A 21,285-nucleotide genomic window follows, 5' to 3' on the forward strand; every position below is an offset into this window, starting at 1 on the left:
CGCCCGCCGCTCCGCCTGGGGGCCCGAGACCTGTCGCTCCGCCTGGGGGTCCGGCGCCCGTCGCTCCGCCTGGGGGTCCGGCGCCCGTCGCTCCGCCTGGGGGTCCGGCGCCCGTCGCTCCGCCTGGGGGTCCGGCGCCCGTCGCTCCGCCTGGGGGCCCGAGACCCGTCGCTCCGCCTGGGGGCCCGAGACCCGTCGCTCCGCCTGGGGGCCCGAGACCCGTCGCTCCGCCTGGGGGCCCGAGACCCGTCGCTCCGCCTGGGGGCCCGAGACCCGTCGCTCCGCCTGGGGGCCCGAGACCCGTCGCCCCTCCTGGGGGCCCGATGCCTGTCACCCCTCCTGGGGGCCCGATGCCTGTCGCCCCTCCTGGGGGCCCGGTGCCTGCTGCTCCGCCTGGTGGCCCGGTGCCTGCTGCTCCGCCTGGTGGCCCGGTGCCTGCTGCTCCGCCTGGTGGCCCGGTGCCTGCTGCTCCGCCTGGTGGCCCGGTGCCTGCTGCTTCGCCTGGTAATCCGATGTGCCTCTGCCCGGAGTCCAGCCCGATGTGCCTCTGCCCGGAGTCCAGCCCGATGTGCCTCTGCCCGGAGTCCAGCCCGATGTGCCTCTGCCCGGAGTCCAGCCCGATGTGCCTCTGCCCGGAGTCCAGCCCGATGTGCCTCTGCCCGGAGTGCCTCTGCCCGGAGTGCCTCTGCCCGGAGTGCCCCTGCCCGGAGTCCTGCCCGGTGTGCCGGTCTTTGATATCCCGCCAGTTACCAGACCCGGGCGGTGGAACATTTTGCCCAGCTAGGACTGTTTGGAGCGTCCTGAGGCCGCTCCTTGAGGGGGGGTACTGTCAGGAATGGACTGGCCAGCAATGGTGGGACTCACCTGCCTTATGAGCTGCAGTACCAGGGCTGGCCAGCGGGTGCTCCCAGCAATCAGAGACTCAACCTTAAAAATATTAATACCTCCTGCGCTTCAGGAATCGGTCTCCATCCTGAACACACGGCCACCATAGGGCCAGCATGGGATCTTCTCCATGTCAGAGCACACGGGTAGATTGATGAACCAGCGTCTGAGGTAGCATCCAGTGTGGACCTTACCGGCTGGCACTCGAGGATTACACCTATAAGGTGCAAAGGCGTATTGGCCCTTGTGGTCAGTGCGGGGAGGTGAGGAGGCACTCTTACCATTTCTGGATTGTGACACCAGTGGCACTTTCACGCTTGTTCAAGGATCACAGTCTTTGTGTGTAGTGGACTGTAATTTATGCACCTCTGTCACTTGTAGGAATTTTACATTCCTTTGCATGGTGTTTTGTGTCACCATCACTAGCATCTATTCACATGCCCCAGTTGGGGGTTATGTTAGAGGTTTTATGCATGACTATATATAATCATCTGTTTATGTATATATATTATATTTTATATGATATGTGGGATTAGTGTTATTTGCCTTAGCGCCACACCAATTTTTCTTGTCTAGAGACTCAACCTTGCAGCCAGTCAAACACCTGGAACTGATTATACTGGTGTATTTAAGGGATGGCCAGACCTGCAGACTCTGCCTTGGTGTGTGTTTCTCCTGGGCCCTGTATCCTGTTCCTGCTCCCTGTTCCTGTTCCTGTCTGATTCGTTGCTGACCCTACTCTGATCCCTGGCTTTGTCTGACCATTCTCCTGCTCCTGATCCCTGGCTTGTCTGACCATTCTCCTCTGCCTGACCCTCTGTACCACGCTGCCCGCTACCTGCTGAACCTGGCTTGTGACTCCGACCATTCTCCGCTTGCTCCCCCTGTACCTACCTGCCCGATTGATATTGACCCGACCTGCCTGACGACGCTTGCATTGTATGTACTGTTATCTGTGGGTGGTTGGTTTGGTTTGTTTGCACTGTGTTATGTTTTAGTATTGCACTGCGTTTGTTTGTATTGTTAGTGTTAATACATTATATTGTTTATAACATATCTGAAGTCTGCGTTTCCCTGCGTCAGTCACACACCTCTGGTCATATCCGGGAGCCCTGACACTCTGGTCATCTCCTGTACTATGTCTGCAGTCTCTGGTCATTTTCTGTACTACGTCCGCAGTCTCTGGTCATCCCATTGGTTCAGAATATTTTTTTTCTTGTTTTCCTCCTCTAAAACCTAAGTTTTCTTATTGTCAGGTGCATCTCATGTTCTGTCCTCCACTATAATGTACAGCGCTGAGCAAACCTTTTGGCACTCTATAAATACTGTATTATAATAATAATAATAATAATAATATGTCTCTGGTCATCTCCTGTAGTGCGTCCACAGTCTCTGGTCATCTCCTGTAGTGCGTCCGCAGTCTCCGGTCATCTCCTGTACTGTGTCTGCAGTCTCCGGTCATCTCCTGTACTGTGTCCGCAGTCTCCGGTCATCTCCTGTACTGTGTCCGCAGGCTCTGGTCATCTCCTGTAGTACATCCGCAGGCTCTGGTCATATCCTGTAGTGCATCTGCAGTCTCTGGTCATCTCCTGTACTATGTCCGCAGTCTCTGGTCATCTCCTGTAGTATGTCTGCAGTCTCAGGTCATCTCCTGTACTATGTCCGCAGTCTCTGGTCATCTCCTGTACTATGTCCGCAGTCTCTGGTCATCTCCTGTACTGTGTCCGCAGTCTCTGGTCATCTCCTGTAGTACGTCCGCAGTCTCTGGTCATCTCCTGTAGTACGTCCGCAGTCTCTGGTCATCTCCTGTAGTATGTCCGCAGTCTCTGGTCATCTCCTGTAGTATGTCCGCAGTCTCTGGTCATCTCCTGTAGTACACCCGCAGTCTCTGGTCATCTCCTGTAGTACGCCCGCAGTCTCTGGTCATCTCCTGTAGTACGCCCGCAGTCTCTGGTCATCTCCTGTACTATGTCTGCAGTCTCTGGTCAACTCTTATACTCATCCCATTGGTTCAGAATATTTTTTTTCTTGTTTTCCTCCTCTAAAACCTAAGTTTTCTTATGGTCAGGTGCATCTTATGGAGCAAAAAAATATTACCTGTTTAGTTTTTTTTTTTTCACCTTTGTATCTTCCATGTCCTTGTTTCTTTTTCATTTGATTCTCAATGTTCATCTTTTTCCTCTTTTTACCTTCCTCTTTTACTTATATTTTTCTTTCTTTCTTTTTTTCCCCATTTATATATTTTTATTTGCATACTTTATTATTTCTATTTGACTTCTGAGGATCGGTAGAGCGGTGCCCACTCCTCCTTACAATTGCAGAATAGTTCTTGTTCCTGCTGGCTTTTTTAATAAGGGAAATATAGCATTTTGTATCTTGTGGTGCGGTGTTCCCGTTGCTAAGCCTATAGTCATTTTCGTTGTGTGTCAGAATAATGTGTGTGAATCAGTAGTTCTTAGTGACGATATTTCTACATTGTTAGATCTTGGAGTAGAACTGTTAGCTTTTGGCGCCAATGTTTTTCGCATCAAATGTGGCAAATATGCTGCTGCAGAGGTCAACTTAGTGCTGGATTTACATATGTATGAGATTACTATTAGGGTCAGAGGTTAGGTGGTTAAAGTTAAGCTCTGGGAAAAGTGTTAACACTGAACTGAACCCTCCTGTCCATTACTAGGGATAAGCTGACGGTTCGAACTGAACCTAGGTTTGGACTGAACTCTGGCTGTTTGTTCAGAAGGAGGAAAAAATCATACATATAATTAGTATTTCTCCTGCTTCTATATAAGACAGCTTCCCACTGTCACTGGTTCCTAAGAAAGATCCCTAGGAACCACTGACATCTTGGAAATCCCCACCCCTTTTAAGCAAAATGGCTGGGATATCAGTGACATCAATCACTGGCCACATTTGTGCAATGACATTGACCAAATAGGACCATGGCCATAATTTGGTCAATGATGTCAACGGGGAGCTGTCATTTGGCTAACTGTACTGCCAGGATCAGTCATGTGCTGCGGGTCGTTGGGTGCTTTTTTGTCCACGGGTGACAGGCATCGTGATTGACAATAGATTTACAAGGTGGGACATTTTTTGTATTTTTTTTTATTACTTTTCAAATGTTTGGGTATATTTTTTTTCTAGGTTACAACTTAAATTTTTCTAATGAATAGGGGTACAATGTACTCATTCACAGAGGAGGGGGGGGATTTCAGATTCTGATAAGCCCCCCACCCACAGACTCCCCGGCCCCCCAGCCACCAGCCAGGGTTGTGGGGACGAGGCCGAGGCACCACTACACCCATCCCCATGTTGAGGGCATGTGGCCTGGTATGGTTCAGAAGGGGGGTACACACTTGCCCCCCCACCTTTCCTGGCCAGCCAAGCTACATACTTGAATTATGGGCCTGCTATGGATTCTCAAAGTGGTTCTAAGGGAAATTTTTTTAAATTAAAATAATAAATATGTTATACTTGCCTGCTCTGTACAATGTAATTGCACAGAGTGGTTCCTTACCTCCTCTTCTGGAGTCCCCTGCTAGCACTCTCTACTCCTTCTCTTATGTATGCATGCTCATAGCAAGCTGTTTGCAATGGAGATACATATGTGGGCAAGCTCTCAAGCTAGGCTCTGTGCATCCACAGACACACACACAGCATGGCTCAGTCCCACCCCCTGCTCCCTCCACACAAGCTTTGACTGAAAACAGCAGGGGCCAATGGCTTCCGCTGGTCTCAATGTAGCCTCTGAGAGCATGTTAGAGGTTTTACAACCACTTTAAATCAATGGGTTAGTTTCCACCTTTAATTACACCCCTGAAATGCATATATGAAATTTGTTGAAAGGATTTATATAACTAAAATTGAAAGTGAACCACTACACCACTGCTAAAAGGTCCATATACGAGTTGATTCCAATAATAGTCATACAAACAATCTAAAGAGTATTCAGGGCGTTTTGGAGGTCCAAAATGCCCCCTTCATCAGGGCTTGATTGAGAACAATGTAAACGGACTAGAACTGAACTGTTCTATATTTGAGTGTGATTACAAGCACAGGATTTGTCAGCAGCTGAAATGAATTGAATACTCTTTGGATTGCCCCCTAACTTTCATTAAAAAAAAGTTGTACCTTGGCCTTTTATTAGTGGTATGCTGCTTCAGTTTTGATTTTTGTCACATTACACTACAAGCCAAGGAGACCATGGAGATCCTTTGGAATGTAGAAGTCGCCTGCCCGGAAACCAAATTATTTACATCAACATCAATACCCTAAGACAGCAATACCAATCAGATAACTTACGGGTTTAGCACTATTTTTCCACTGTGCTAAACAACTTATATTACTGCCCGTCCTGAATACTGAGAGATATTCATCCCTAAAAGACAGCACAGCCAGCCCAATCTCGTGACAAAAAACCCTATTTATACTCACCTAGGTCGATGCAGCATTGATCCGATGCTGCATCTGTCCCTCGCCAGCTCTGCAGTGAAAACCAAGCGATCAAACACCCTGATTGCTCAGTTCTCCACTTTTACAATGAGCAGAGAGCTGTGACTATCAGTCTCCAGCTCTCTGCTCTGCCCCCAGTGCTCACTGGAGTGCTAGGCAGTAGGGACTGGCTTCGTCTGAGCCAGGTGCCGGTCCTGGGTGGGTGGATCCCAACCATATGGTAGGGATCTTTACAGAGCCTGGACCGGCTCTGTGATGTCAGCGGGCTGCAGCGAACTGCACTCCTGTGATAGGAGAAGTAAAGCAAAAAGCTTTGCCTATACTTCTTCAGAACAGGAAGTGGAGGAAAATCTTCCCAGCAGTGCACATGCAGCAAATAATAAACTCATAGGGAGTATAAGCCTTCCCTACTCTATCTGTAATAAAAATAAAAGTTTTGACTTTTACTTTAAAGGCCAAAGTTTAGAACAGAGTTGGGCTCCATGCACACTGGGCGTTTTAGTAATGCTGGTAATGTTAGCTGTGTAAAGTCACGTTAAAATCATGAGTTTTTCAGCATTTTTTAGCATTATTGCATTAGCGTTTAGCCTCATTTTTTCGTGTTTTCAGTTTTTAGCATTTTTTCTTACCAGTCCAAAAGTCCAAAAATGCCGGTTTGCCTTGATTTACCGTGTTTTGCCACATTTTTCAGCTAAAAAAACTCCCCTAGAAACCCACTAGTTCTGGGGTTTTTTCCAGCCAAAAAACCCCTGACAAAAAAACGTTGATTACAGTCCATGTGTGCATGGACACATAGGATAACATTCTGGGGGGTTTACTGTCTGTAGAAAAAAATGTCAAAAGCCAAAAACAGCAGTTGTAAATACGTCCACTGTGCATGAGGACTTAGGAGGTAAGTGTTGGGTTTAATACCAATTTAACTGCACCCTAACTACAATAATGTATTATAATCAGGGCCGGATCTAGCTTATCTGATGTGGAGGTGCAGTAAAAAATGAGAAGGGTGGGCAGAAGATGAGAGGTCAGCAGGGCAATCTATAGGGGGTCAGCAGGGCGGAGCACAGGATCAGCAGGTTGTAGGGCAGTGTACCAGGGCTACTAGTTTTTAGGGCAGCATGCAGGGGTCAGTAGGGGAGTTCATAAAAAATTGGTAAGGCATTGTACTGGGGATAAGTAGGGCAGAGGACAGGGGTCACTGTGGCAGGACAAAGGACAGTGGTAAATGCTGGCAGGGCAGAGGACAGGGGTCACAGCTGGCAGAGCAGAGGACAGGGGTCCCAGCTGGCAAGGGAAAGGACAGGAGTCACCACTGGAAGGAGAGAGGACAGGGGTCACCGCTGGCAGGAGAGAGGACAGGGGTCACCGCTAGCAGGAGAGAGGACAGGAGTCACTGCTGGCAGGAGAGAGGACAGGAGTCACTGCTGGCAGGAGAGAGGACAGGAGTCACTGCTGGCAGGAGAGAGGACAGGAGTCACTGCTGGCAGGAGAGAGGACAGGAGTCACTGCTGGCAGGAGAGAGGACAGGAGTCACTGCTGGCAGGAGAGAGGACAGGAGTCACTGCTGGCAGGAGAGAGGACAGGAGTCACTGCTGGCAGGAGAGAGGACAGGAGTCACTGCTGGCAGGAGAGAGGACAGGAGTCACTGCTGGCAGGAGAGAGGACAGGAGTCACTGCTGGCAGGAGAGAGGACAGGAGTCACTGCTGGCAGGAGAGAGAACAGGAGTCACTGCTGGCAGGAGAGAGAACAGGAGTCACTGCTGGCAGGAGAGAGAACAGGAGTCACTGCTGGCAGGAGAGAGAACAGGAGTCACTGCTGGCAGGAGAGAGAACAGGAGTCACTGCTGGCAGGAGAGAAGACAGGAGTCACTGCTGGCAGGAGAGAGGACAGGAGTCACTGCTGGCAGGGCAGAGGACAGGAGTCACCACTGCAGTAGAGGGCAGGGGTCACTGCTGAAAGGAAATAGGACAGAGGTCACTGCTGGCTGGAGAGAGGACAGAGGTCACCACTGCAAGGATAGTGGACAGGGGTCAACGCTTAAAGGAGAGAGGACAGATGTCACCGCTGGAAGGAGAGAGGATGGGGAAACCACTGCAAGCATACAGGGGGGGGGGGGTCACCGCTGGAAGGAAAGAGGACAGGGGTCACCACTGGCAGGGCAGAGGACAGAGGTCACCACTGCAGGAGAGAGGGCAGGGGTCATTGCTGAAAGGAAGTAGGACAGATGTCACCACTGGCTGGACAGAGGACAGGGGCACCGCTGGAAGGACAGAAGTCATTGCTTAAAGGAGAGAGGACAGATGCCACTGCTTAAAGGAGAGAGGACAGGGGTAACCACTGGAAGGATACAGCAAGGAGGGGGGGGGTCACCGCTGGAAGAAGAGAGGATAGGGGTCAATATTAGCAGGGCAGAGGACAGTGGTCACCACTGCAGGAAAGAGGACAGGGGTCACTGCTGAAAGGAAATAGGACAGATGTCACCACTGGCTGGAGAGAGTACAGGGTCACCACTGAAAGGATAGAGGACAGGGTTATCACTTAGAGGAGAGAGAACAGATGTCACCACTGGAAGGAGAGAGGACAGGGGTAACCACTGGAAGGGGAGAGGATAGGGGTAACCGCTGGATGGATAGAGCACTGGGGGTCACCACTGCAAGGAGAAAGGACAGATGTCACTGCTAGAAGGAGAGAGGACAGGAATAACCGCTGGAAGGATAGAGCGTGGGGGGTCACCGCTGGAAGGATAGAGCGTGGGGGGTCACCGCTGGAAGGAAAGAGCGTGGGGGCTCACCGCTGGAAGGAAAGAGCGTGGGGGCTCACCGCTGGAAGGAGAGAGGACAAATGCCACCGCTGGAAGGAGAGAGGACAGTGTTAACCACTGGAAGGATAGAGAGGGGGGGGGGGTCACCGCTGGAAGGAGAGAGGAGGGGGGGATGGGGGGGGGGTATACTGCTGGAGCACATGCAGCAATATTTCCTTCTCAGTTCCTTTCCACACAGTACAGAGCTGAAATCCAGTTCCCTTATGCATGTCTACAATCTACACAGTGTGTAGCTGGTTACTGTGTTGTACTTCTGACCTCTGAAATTGCCTGGTCAGAATGGCAGCACTGCCACAGTAACCGGCTACACACAGTACTTATCATAGCTGTGCATAAGGGAATTGGATTTCGGCTCTGTGTAGTTTGTGAAGGAACCAAGAAGATCTTGCTGCCTGTGCTCAGCCTGTGTATGTACATGCTGGGATGGGAGTCAGTTGGACAAAGTCTTAGGTATGGAGGGGGGTTGTGGGTGGGATGCTTTGGGGGCACATCTGAAATCTGGGGGGGGATCTTTACTTACTGTTTTCCTCCCCATCCCCACTCTGTTACTGGACAGTGAAAGAAGGAGCAGCATGCTAATGAGCTCATCTCTCTGTCACCCTGCTCTCTCCTCCTATTGGCGTTCTCCTTGAACTGCAACAAGCCTGACTGGATCCTTGTGCTGCTTTTCTTTCCCCATTCTGAGCTCTGCTGTTTAAGGACTGCAAGAGGCTGATATCAGGTAAATTCAACACACTTAAGCTGCTTGCATTAAAAAAAACCCTACACAAAGCTTTGATGATGTATTGTATTAATGATCACAGAGTTGCATTAACTTGTGTCTTTATATATCTGCCTGGAGTTTTAATATGATTTATCTTTTATCACACTATTACTGAAACTTAATTGACAATTCAGATCCAACTAAACATTACAATAGAGTGTCAAACAAAATTTAATAAAAGGCATTTAAAAGTTGACAACCAGTGTTCAGCAATAAGCCGGGACCAGAAATGGTTTATGTTACTGAGTCATGCCAGACTTTTGATAAATAGCTGAGCTGAGTAGGCAGTAATGACTTTCCTGCTCCAAAAACAAAGCATCAAACAGTTCAGTTAATATATTTCATGTAAGTATATTAAAATTTTGCAAATTAGTCACATTAATTGCTCTTTCTGTGCAGTTTTGTGAGTCAGTTATTTCATCTACAGATTATAGTTGGGACATAAATATCCATAGTCCATTTTTAATTAAAAAAACATAATTTGGCACGGAGTGTTTAAAGCTGAATTCTGGGAATTCAGACACTTTCTAAAGTGCTCTGGCTTGCTATGTCCAAAGAGGTTCATGCCAGCTCTGACAATTTTACTGAGCGCCGGGAGTACAGTTATTGCTATACTCCCATCACTCTGACAGGAGAGACACTGCCTTCTCATACAGCAGCAGATCTGCCTGCCCATCCCGTCTGTTGTCCATTCACAGAAGGTATCCCAGAGTGGGGCTTTAATGAACATTCACCTGATCACTCATCAAGGCTCTCACTTATCTTAGCTTCACACTGATGCAATGCAAATTGAATCCGCTTTGCAATGCAGTTTCAGGAGCAGCTCCAGTGCGAGTTGGTACTAGAGTCCACAGCATGAAGCTTCCATTCAAGTCTGAGGAGCTACAAATCGCACCACACTAAACTTGCACATGACCCTTTTTTCAAATCGCATCAGATTTGCACTGCATATATGTGGACAGCCCCCACAGAAACTCATGTACTTTCACTTGTCATGTGATTCCATGCTTTCTGGAACATATCAGAAATCTCATCAGTGTGATAACTGATGCTAAATACCGTGGTTAGTGTATACACTTTCGTGCTCCTTCTTAAAGACCACTACTCTTAAACTCCCTACTCTTCTAACTAATCACTGGGTTTTTTTTAAAAAAAAAAAACAAAGAAAAAAACCCTAACATTTCCTTAACCTACCACAGTCACATGATATGTCAAGTCTTGAGTCTTCTTTTTTCCCAACTAAAGAATAGGATGGTCCTTCTATAGGGTCAGTGCAGAGTGAGAGGGTCACTCTTCAAGAAAACAGATCCCATTGACTTGCTAACAGCAGGGCCTTCTCAGACTCCAGAATACTGCAGCGGCATGACAATGTCACTATGTAGGGTGGCAAGATGGGAGACTGAAGTGCTGAATTAGCCATTAATTTTCACTCCCGGTAAGTAAAAAGGGGATTTTGATTTGTTTTGTTTTACATTTGTAAATAGGTGTGAGCTAAGTTTGTAAATGATAAGGGAACGGGGAAAATCAATTTGACCAGAGATTAGTTTTTTAACTGGAACAGTGATTACAAATGAAATCCTGTATACCATTCCCTACGGCCCACTGTCAACGGATTCTGGGCCACAGAAGGGCAAAGGTAAGTGCCCTCCTGTGACCCAGAATAAAAGTCTGGTTAAAAAACATTTTGGCCATATATCTCTTTTAAAGTCCACCCCATACCCCCTGCAGCTGCTCTCTTCCAGTGCCGCTGGGGTTAATACAGCTGCTGGACCTGCCATAGGCACTTGTTAAAGAGTGCCAACTATGCTCACCATTTCTGCCTTCCCCCTCCATTCACAGAGGATGTACTACAGCTTCCATAAATGAAAAATACCCTATGAATGGAGGACAGATGAATGAATGACTCCTTTTTTTTCCTCCAGCATCATTCAACCTACTTCCTCTGAGCCCAGGTCATCCTAGATCCGCCCCAGCCTTTTACTGGATAGAGAAGGAGAGGCAGTACAGAGCTCACCTATCTGTTACTATGTTTCCATCTCCAGTCAGAATGTTCCTTGTCAGCACATTAACTAACAACTCGTGCTGCCTCTCACAACCCAGCCATGCAGCACAGGTCCTGCAAGAGGCTAATACCAGTTCAAATTCAGGCACTTATACTGATTGCATTAAAAAAAGAAATGGAATGATTCAGTAATGATTACAAAGCTGCATTAATTTGTGTCTTTTATATCTACCTAGAGTTCAGCTTTACTTTATTCATTAAGAGTCTCTGTTCCTTAGGTTAATCAATTCCAGTTTATTGGTGACAAGTACTAATTTGTTGCTCAAATTGAATGCTCCAACCTTCAGAAATGTCATCAGTCACTACCATCTACTGACTAGCATATTCTGCATACTTACGGTTGTGCCTAACTGAATTGTATCGACATGTAAGAGCACAATCACAGAGAAGCAGATGATATACAGTATGTGGTCAGTGTGGATGCTTAAAAGGAAAATGAAATGATCTTGACCCCATCCATGCATCAGTTACAACCACTCGTTTTTTCAACAATTCGTACCTCTTTTCCCCATTCATCGATTGTCCTCCATAGATGATTATAATCCAAAATCACTAAAAGATTCCATGATGGAGGGAAAGACCCATGAAATCCATATGTTTTACCCTTGAAAAGAGAAGAAAAAAACAGAGTAATTGTACATTTTATGATATAGTGTACATAATAAAACAATGGGTACATTTGAGTGTACAGCATCAACTACAGCTTAGGACTTTAAATAGGTTCTCGATTATACTGCATGCCTGTGCAAACGAAGAACCACCTTTGTCTAGCCAGCGTCCAGCATTGTTGAAGGCTTTTTTCTGCAGCAATAATTATAACTGCTAGATTACTTTCAGGTTGCTTTCATACGAATGATCTGATCGATTCTCCTCTATGGAGCAGTATGTCCATTTACCCGCCTACATCCAATCCGATCCACTCCATTCCCTTTCCATCCAGAGGATAAGATGGCAACCAGATGTAAATGAAGAGTTGGTCCTTTTACATCCAACTGCACATACTGTAGGGGGTGTCTGTGTCTACTCTGCACAAGCGGAGCAGACACAGACCTGTCATCTACTTGCTCAGTGGGGATCAGCAGACAGATCTCCTGTTGAGCAAGCAGATTGCAGGCAGAGTCTGCCTCATGTGAAAGGGGCATTAGGGTTGTGTTTGGCATGTTCAAACACTGCTAATACCCTCTGAATATTGGATAAGGCCTTTTGGAAAGCTGGCCTGAGCAGGAGTTATAAGGGAAGCCTGGAGGCCAGGCAGCCACAATTTTGGGTCATGCATGAAGGTAAAAAAACTTTGTGTGCAGCTCCTCCTCCCCCCCAACCCCAATACTTACTTAAGCCCAATCTCAAACCAGTGATGTGCACAAGAGCAGTGGCTCTCCTGGGTCTCTCCCTCTTCATTGGCTGAGACACAGCAGTGGGAGCCATTGGCTTCCGCTGCCATCAATCACAGCCAGTGCGGAGGGAGCAGAACGTGGGGCTGATCTGAGCTCGCTGTGTCTTAAGGACACAGAGTGGGGCTCAAGAGTGAGCACTCAGCAAGAGGGAGGGGCCAGGAGCGCCAACGGGGGACCCGAGAAGAGAAGGGTAGAGGCTGCTCTGTGCAAAACCATTGCACAGAGCAGGTAAGTATAACATGTTTGTTCTTTAACAAAAAAATTTAAATGTTGCCTTTACAAGCACTTTAATGATATTAGTCCTTATGAATTAGGGCGAGAGATGGATCTGTCCCTTATTTGATCACACTTTGATATACACCAATCAGCCATAACATTAAGATCACTGACAGGTAAAGAGAATAAGAATGACTATCTTGTTACAATGGTATCTGAAGGTTGGTGGGATATACTAGGCAACAAGTAAACATGTTGTCCATGAAGTTGATGTGGCGGGTGCTGGCTCCTTAACAACCAGCTAGTAATTGTATAAATTCATTAAAGAGGGCATAGTTAGACCACAACTTCTTTAATATATTTGTTTACTTTTTTTGTGAATTGACTTTTACACAGGTTTATGTTGTATTTACCGAGCGTTTCGTGTTTTTGAGGTAAATACCACATAAACCTGTAGTGAACTGACATTTTCATGTCACATAAGATATTTGGATACATGATCCAAATATTGCATGCAATATCCTTTATTGAGCCCTATGTTACAGGCACATTCCTGTTTCCTGAAAGGCTTTACTTAGAAATGAAATACTATTCAGAATACAATGTACATTATCAATGCAAAGTAAAATATATTATGCTTCATATTTGCCATGGGGCTACAGTAACAATCCAATAAACAGGGTGACCCTGTTTTAGCTGTCTATGTCCCTGGTCCTTATATAGGTTCCAGGATTTACCTGTCATGGTGGGCACTCCCCTTCAGGGGTCTTCAGGGTCTGGGTTCCATAGGGATGGACCTCAGCCCTGGGCTTGTATGGTGAATAAGTTTATTGTGAATAAGTTTCAGGCACAGTCCTGTTTCCTGAAAGTTTTAACGTATAAATAAAATAGTATTCAGAACACATAATCGGTGTAAGGGCCCTTTCACACGGGCGAACCGATCAGACTACCCATTGTTCTCTATGGGGAGGCAGATGTACATGGACATGTGTGCATTTACACATATCTGTATCCAATCGGTGCGTTTATATCCAGCTGCCCATAGAGAGCAATGGGCTGTGTCAGCTCTGCACAAGTGGAATGGACACAGACTTGTCATCCTCCTGCTCAGCAGAGATCAGCGGATAGATCCCCAACTGAGAAGGCGGACCTGCTTGGCAGAGCCTGGCTGTGTAAAACGGCCCTAAAGAAAATACTAGAGATAGAGATGTCTCATACTTGCTCTGGGGCTTTGATAACAGTACAATAAACCGGGTGACCTCATTTTAGCTGTCCATGTCGCTGGCCCCAATACAGGGTTCAGGATTTGCCTGTAACAGTAGGCACTTCTTGAGGGGTCTTCAGGGTCTAGGTTCCAAAGGGATGGACCTTGTCCCTGGACTTGTATAGCACCCTGTGGCTAACTGAATGCCTTGCACCAAGTGCCGAGGTGAGCACCCAAGCAGCATCCAGTGCCCGAAGCAACATTACAGGTTGTCTCCATGGTGTGGGGTCGGGTACAACTCACAAGGTTTCACCAGGTTGCACCGATCCAGGTGCATTGCTTCTATGGTTATATTAGAAAATAAAGTTGATTGAAGAATTAGGAGTCAAATAATAAACTAGTTAATCTAAGAGTGATTTCTCTGTAAGGGAGAAGGGGGTAATAGCCTTAGAACACTAACCAAAAACTAAGGACTTGTTGAGTGGTGTAGGATTATAGGGGGTGCCCAGTTGGACTCCAAAGCTTTGTCAGTGTCCAATGATCTGAAGATACCAGTCTATAACCCAGGATCTAAAAATTTCAAGCCTGTGTCCTGTAATGAACAATTTTATTTTTGACCTTTACTGAAAAACATATTGTAGAAAATATGTTCAAAAACAGACTACACTTCCTTAAAAATATTTTGTATATCACCGGTTTGATTTAGGCAATCTTCTGCAATAAACCTCTTTGCTCAAACATCTGCAAAATATCAGCTTTACAGTCTAGGAGAAAAACATCTTAAGTAAATAGCAAAGATCAATGTACACTGTTTAAGAAAAAAAAAAAATATAGTAAAAGTCAAAGATCAATGTACACTGTTTATAGTCTCTCTCACTCTCTCTAAGTGTTAATTATTACGAAACAGTAAAATCTAACCATGCTTGAGAGAAAGATGAATTCACAGTGTACGTGACAGAGCACAAGTACAACACAACATACATAATAAACAGCCTTCGCTTGCCGTCTCCATAAAATGTGTTGGTGGTATATTGAAGCCATTAATCACTATATCTTGGAAAACTTGCATTCAACAATAATGCCTGAAATAGCAATTTTTTTCCTTATCTTTCTCACAAAGAGCTCTAGAGAAAAGGTTATAAAGGGAAGAGTATATGAAAAATGAACCTTTGCAACCTTCATATAAAAATAAATTGCACTTCAAAAACAAGATATCTAGAAGATAGAAAAAACAGTCAAGTAAAACCACAAGATACAGAGAAACCATACACCATAGAACTGTTTTGATACATGCAGGGGGCACTGGGGCCCAACAGAGAAAGCAATGTTTTTTCCTCACATAATTGGGGCCCACCAGAGGATCATCTTCTGTCCCTTAAGCCAGTATACCTCTGGACACACACACACACACACACACTATATTGCCAAAAGTATTGGGACGCCTGCCTTTACACGCACATGAACGTTAATGGCATCCCAGTCTTAGTCCGTAGGGTTCAATATTGAGTTGGCCCACCCTTTGCAGCTATAACAGTGTCAACTCTTCTGGGAAGGCTGTCCACAAGGTTTAGGAGTGTGTCTATGGGTATGTTTCACCATTCTTCCAGAAGCACATTTGTGAGGTAAGGCACTGATGTAGGATGAGAAGGCCTGGCTCGCAGTCTCCACTTTAATTCATCCCAAAGGTGTTCTTACGGGTTGAGGTCAGAACAGGCCAGTTAAGTTCCTCTACCCCAAACTCACTTATCCATGTCTTTATGGACCTTGTTTTGTGCACTGGTGCGCAGTCATGTTGGAAAAGGAAGGGGCCATCCCCAAACTGTTCCCACAAAGTTAGGAGCATGAAATTGTCCAAAATGTCTTGGTATGCTGATGCCTCAAGATTTCCCTTCACTGGAACTAAGGGGCCAAGCCCATCCACTGCAAAACATCCCCAAACCATAATCCCCCCTCCACCAAACGTTACACTTGGCACAATGCAGTCAGGCAAGCACCGTTCTCCTGGCAACCGCCAAACCTAGACACATCCATCAGATTGCCAGACAGAGAAGTGTGATTCGTCACTCCAGAGAACAAGCCTCCACTGTTAGAGTCCAGTGGTGGCGTGCTTTACACCACTGCATCCGACGCTTTGCATTGCACTTGGTGATGTAAGGCTTTGATGCAGCTGCTTGGCCATGGAAACCCATTCCATGAAGCTGTCTATGCACTGTTGCTGTGCTAATCTAAAGGCCACATGAAGTTTGGAGGTCTTTAGCTATTGACTCTGCAGACAGTTGGCGTTTTCTGCACACTGTGCGCTTCAGTATGTGCTGACCCCGCTCTGTCATTTTATGTGGCCTACCAGTTCATGGCTGAGTTGCTATTGTTGCCAGTTGCTTCCACTTGGTTATAATACCACTAACAGTTGACCGTGGAATATTTAGTAGCAAGGAAATTTCATGGATGGACTTATTGCACAGGTGGCAACCTATTACGGTACCACACTTGAATTCACTGAGCTCCTGACAGCGACCCATTCTTTCACAAATGTTTGTTGAAGCAATCTGCATGCCTAGGTGCTTGATTTTATACACCTGTGACCATGGAGGTGATTGGAACACCTGAATCCAATGATTTGGAGAGGTTTCCTAATACTTTTGGCAATATAGTGTATGTACCACTACTGGTAGTACACTATTTCTACACGGAATGCAGCTATGCATTTGTTTTCATGTACTAGACACCTCCTGTTTATATAAGTGCTTATGCTGAGATTTGTTAGGCAAACTCTGGAACTGTCATTTTTTCTCTTTACTTCTACTGTGTGAGAAACCTGTCTGGAACATACATGTGCAATATCATAAGCTGCGACACCTAATATCCACTTGCCCATTCTTTTTCTTTCTTTCTTCTTGGTAGTAGTAATATTATTTAAGCTCCGGAGGATTTAATCCCCTTCATGACCGGACCATTTTGTGCTATTTAGCACTGCGCTACTTTAACAGGTAATTGCACGGTCATGAAACACTATATCCAAACGAAATGTATATCATTTTTTTCACACAAACAGAGCTTTCTTTTGGAGGTATTTGATCACCACTGGGGTTTTTATTTTTTGCGATATAACTGTAAAAAACAAATATTTTGGAAAAAAATTTTTTTTTTTACTTTCTGCTACAAAACATATCGAGGAAAAAAAAATTTAATTTCTTCATAAAACTTTGGTCAAAATGTATTCTGCTACATGTCTTTGATTAAAAAAAAAGTGTATATGGATTGGTTTCTGTGAAAGCTATAGCACCTACAAACTCTGGTTTATATACTGGAATTTTTTTTTCTTTAATACTACTAATGGGGGTGATCAACGACTTATAATGAGACTGTGATAGTGTGGAATCTGACACTAACTGATGCAGGGGGGAACTGATTAACTGCCACTAAAATGGCCAGTAACATTAATACAGTGATCAGTGATAATACTATACACTGGCATTGTACTAATGACACTGGCTGGGAAGGGGTTAACAACAGGGCCGGATCTACCCTGTCTGATGTGGGGGTGCAGTAAACAATTTCAGAGGGGCAGAGGATGGAAGGTTAGCAGGGTAGTGGATAGGATCAGCAGTTTGAACTGCAGTGTACAGAGACCATTAGTTTGTATGGCAATGTACAGGATCAGCAGGGCATAGGACAGGGGCCAGTAATAAGTGAGGCAAAGTTCAGAGTTCAGTAGTAGTTGAGGCAGAGTTCAGGGGTCAGGAGTTTGTGATGCATAGGACAGATTTTGCCTAACAGTGGGAGAGACTTAAAGGGAAATGATTAAACAGAATCTGTGCATAGTCACTGTATACACCCACATTACTTCTACTTACTATGTCACAAGTGACAGTCTCACAGACACACAAACCTCAGAATTTTAAAAATGTAAAATGTTTCCATTACATGTTTGTTCTGCACACCAAAAGTGATAACTTTTATGTCTGAGCCTACCCAGAGTACCCCATTCCCCAACATCAGGGTCCTCAGAGTTCCCCCCCCCCAACACCAGGGTCTCCAGAATCACCCCTTTTACATTAGGGACCACTCACCTTACATCATGGTACCCAGTGTCACCCCCCTTACATCAGGATCCCCAGAGTCCCCCTCCATACTTCAGGATCCTCAGAGTTGCCCCCCTTACATTTTGGTCTCCAGAGCCACCCACCTTACGTCAGGGTTCAGAGTTACCCTCCTCACATCAGTATCCCCAGACTTTCCCTAGTTGCATCAGGTTCCCAAAACCCCCCTTCTTACATCAGGGTCCTCAGAGCAATCTCCCTTACATCAATGCCCTCAGAGCTTCCCACCCTTACAACAAGGTCCCCCGAGCAACTTCTTCCTTACATAAGGGACTGCCCATCTTCCATCAGGGTTCCGAGAGTCCTCTTCTTCAAATCAGGATCCCCAGAGTCCTCATTAAATTAGGGTCCACAGAGCCCCCCTCCTTAAATCAGGGTCCCCAGAGCCTCCCCCTTTACATCAGGGTCCCCAGAGTCACCCCTATCTTACATTAGGGATCCCAGACCCTCCTTACATCAGGGTCCCCAGAGCCACCCCCCCTAACATCAGGGTCCCCAGAGCCACTTCCTCCTTACATCAGATTCCCCAGTGCCCCCCCCCCCTTTTTACATCAGGGTCCCCAGAGTCCCCCTCCGTACATCAGGGTCCCCAGAGCACCCCTCCGTACATCGGGTCTTCAAAGCAATCTCCCTTACATCAGGGTGCTCAGAACTACTTTCTCCATACATCAGCACCTACCCGCCTTACATCAGGGTTCCCAGAGACACCTCCTTTTACCTCAGGGTCCCCTGAGCCCCCCTCCTTACATCATGGGCCGCGGAGCCACCCTCCTTACAAAAGGGTCTCCAGAGCCCCTCTCCTTACAACAGGGTCCCCGGAGCCCCCCCTTACTACAGGGTCTCTGGAGCTCCCCTTACAGCAAGGTCCCCAGAGCCCCCCTTCTTACATCAGGGTTCCTAGAGGCCTCCTTCTTACATCAGAGTCCTCGGAGTCACCCCCTTCTTATCAGGGCTCCCAGAGTCCTCTTCCTTACATCAGGTTCCCCAGAACCACCCCCTTGCATCAGAGTCGCTCCTCATATCAGGGTTCCTAGTGCCCCCCTCCTTACATTGGGGTCCCAAGAGCCACCCCTTTTCTACATTAGGGTTCCCAGACCCCCTACATCAGGTTCCCCAGAACCACTTGCTTGTACCAGAGTCCCCAGAGTCAACCCCCATTATCAGTGCTCTCCTCCTTCCGTTATGGTCCCCGGAAACACCCCCTTCTTACATCAGGGTCTCCAGAGTCACTCCTCTTATTATTACTAGTGCAAAATTTTACAGCTTCCTCTTGATTGTTAGGGAGGCGACACCAGCCAGTATCCTAACAACCAGTGATTCATCTCAGCATTTGCAGCTGGGGATTCTTGACGGACAGGTACATATAAACAAACAGTGTACAGAAAAAAAAAAACAGTGTGAGGTCCCCCCAAAATTCTTAGCAGGCCCTTTAGGTCTGGTTTGGATCTTGAGAATGGCTCCATAAAAAAAAAAAACTGCATGGTGTTGTTCCCCCCCCCCCAAATTTAATTCCAGACTGTTCAGGTCTGGTATTTTAAGGGGGAACGCACACAATATAACAAGAGAAAAATCCACATCAGGCCCTTATTTGAGCATGCAGCCTGGGTGGTCAAGAAAGGGGAGGTGAACGTGTGCCACCCCTCCTTGAACCATCCCAGGCCACATTTTCTTAAAATTGGGGGGAGGTGCCTTACCATCATGTTTATGAGGACAAGGGTCTTTTCCCTACAACCTTAGCTCGATGGTTGTGGGGGTCTGCGGGTGGAGGGCTTTAATAAGGGGGCTGCCAGATACTGCCCCATGTGAATTATTAAGGGGTACATTGAACCCCTACTCATTCAAAAAAAAAAAAGAATGCACTCTCAAAAGAAACACTAAATGACTAAACACTTGGCAAGTCCTTTACCGATGAAAAAAAAAAAGTCACAGAATGTACATTTATTGTCAATCATGTTGTCCTGCTGTCAATCATGTCCACTGATAAGCGGCAATATGCATCTGATCCCACCCCTTCCCTTGTACCGAATGACATCTCATGGTCCCCGCCACCAAAGTAAGTAAGGGGACAGGGTCACCCGTAGATGTCACTGGCCAAATATGGACTTTTCCATATTTGGTCAATTATGTCACTGGGAGACCTCAACCCTTTTTTTAATTTACTGGCAGGAACCAGGAAATGTAATTCAGATGATTTCCGTCCTTTGTTTACTTTAGCTTTGGAAAATTAGCTTAGTTTGGGGGAGAGGGATAGAGAAGGAGAAACACTCTGCTGCATAATTCAAGTGTTCCAATCACCTTCATGGCCACAGGTGTATAAAATCAAGCACCTAGGCATGCAGACTGCTTCTACAAACATTTGTGAAAGAATGGGTCACTCTTAGGAGCTCAGTGAATGCAAGTGTGGCACCGTGATAGGTTGCCATCTGTGCAATAAGTCCATCTGTGAAATTTCCTTTATACTAAATATCCCATGGTCAACTGTTAGTGGTATTATAGAAAAGTGGAAGCAACTGGGAGCAACAACTCAGCCACAAAGTAGTAGGCCACGAAAAATAACAGAGCGGGGTCAGCGCATGCTGAAGTGCGCAGAAGTCACAGAGCCTGCAGAGCCAATAGCTAAAGACCTCCAAACTTTGTGTGACCTTCAGATTAGCAACAGTGCATAGAGAGCTTCATGGAAAGAGTTTCCATGACAGAGCAGTTGCATCCAAGCCTTACATCACCAAGTGCAATGCAAAGCATCAGATTCAGTGGTGTAAAGCAGTGGAGATGTGTTCTCTGGAGTGATGAATCACACTTTTCTGTCTGGCAATACAATGGACATGTCTGGGTTTGGCGGTTGCCAGGAGAATGGTACTTGCCTGAATGCACTCTGCCAAGTGTAAAGTTTGGTGGAGGGGGGATTATGGTGTGGGGTTGCTTTGTAGGGGTTAGGCTTGGCCCCTTCGTTCCAGTGAGGGGAACTCTTAAAGCGTCAGAATACATTTTGGACAATTTCATTTTTTCAACTTTGTGAGAACAGTTTGGGGATGGCCCCTTCCTCTTCCAACACAACATGACTGCATACCAGTGCACAAAGCAAGGTCCATAAAGACATATTAGCAGGTTTGGGGTGGAGGAACTTGACTGGCCTGCACAGAGTCCTGACCTCAACCCCATAGAATATCTTTGGGATGAATTAGAGTGGAGACTGCGAGCCAGGCCTTCTCGTCCAACATCAGTGCCTGACCTCACAAATGCCCTTCTGGAAGAATGGTCAAACATTCCCATAGGCACACTCCTGGCCCTTGAGGACAGCCTTCCCAAAAGAGTTGAAGCTGTTAAAGCTGCAAAGGGTGGGCCAACTCAATATTGAACCCTACGGATTTAGACTGGGATGCTCTTAAAGTT

The 21,285-nt window shown here is 46.5% G+C and overlaps 1 protein-coding gene across 3 annotated transcripts in view; it reads right to left on the reverse strand.

Annotated features, from left to right (window-relative positions):
* LOC149432483 (amine oxidase [flavin-containing] A-like) overlaps positions 1-21,285 on the reverse strand; it is a 135,445-nt gene that overhangs the window by 83,677 nt on the left and 30,483 nt on the right. For all 3 annotated transcript variants that reach the window (XR_016308990.1, XM_089665132.1, XM_089665133.1), the window contains exon 4: positions 11,481-11,585. Coding sequence is in view for 2 of the 3 variants with exons in the window: in XM_089665132.1 (XP_089521258.1) it covers positions 11,481-11,585 (105 nt within the window). In the remaining variant the exon portion in view is untranslated. The remainder of the gene's footprint in view (positions 1-11,480; positions 11,586-21,285) is intronic.

This window comes from Staurois parvus, unplaced genomic scaffold (genome assembly GCF_062004578.1).
Source record: "Staurois parvus isolate SC_StPar_1 unplaced genomic scaffold, SC_StPar_1.0 ptg002140l, whole genome shotgun sequence".
Lineage (NCBI taxonomy): Eukaryota > Metazoa > Chordata > Amphibia > Anura > Ranidae > Staurois > Staurois parvus.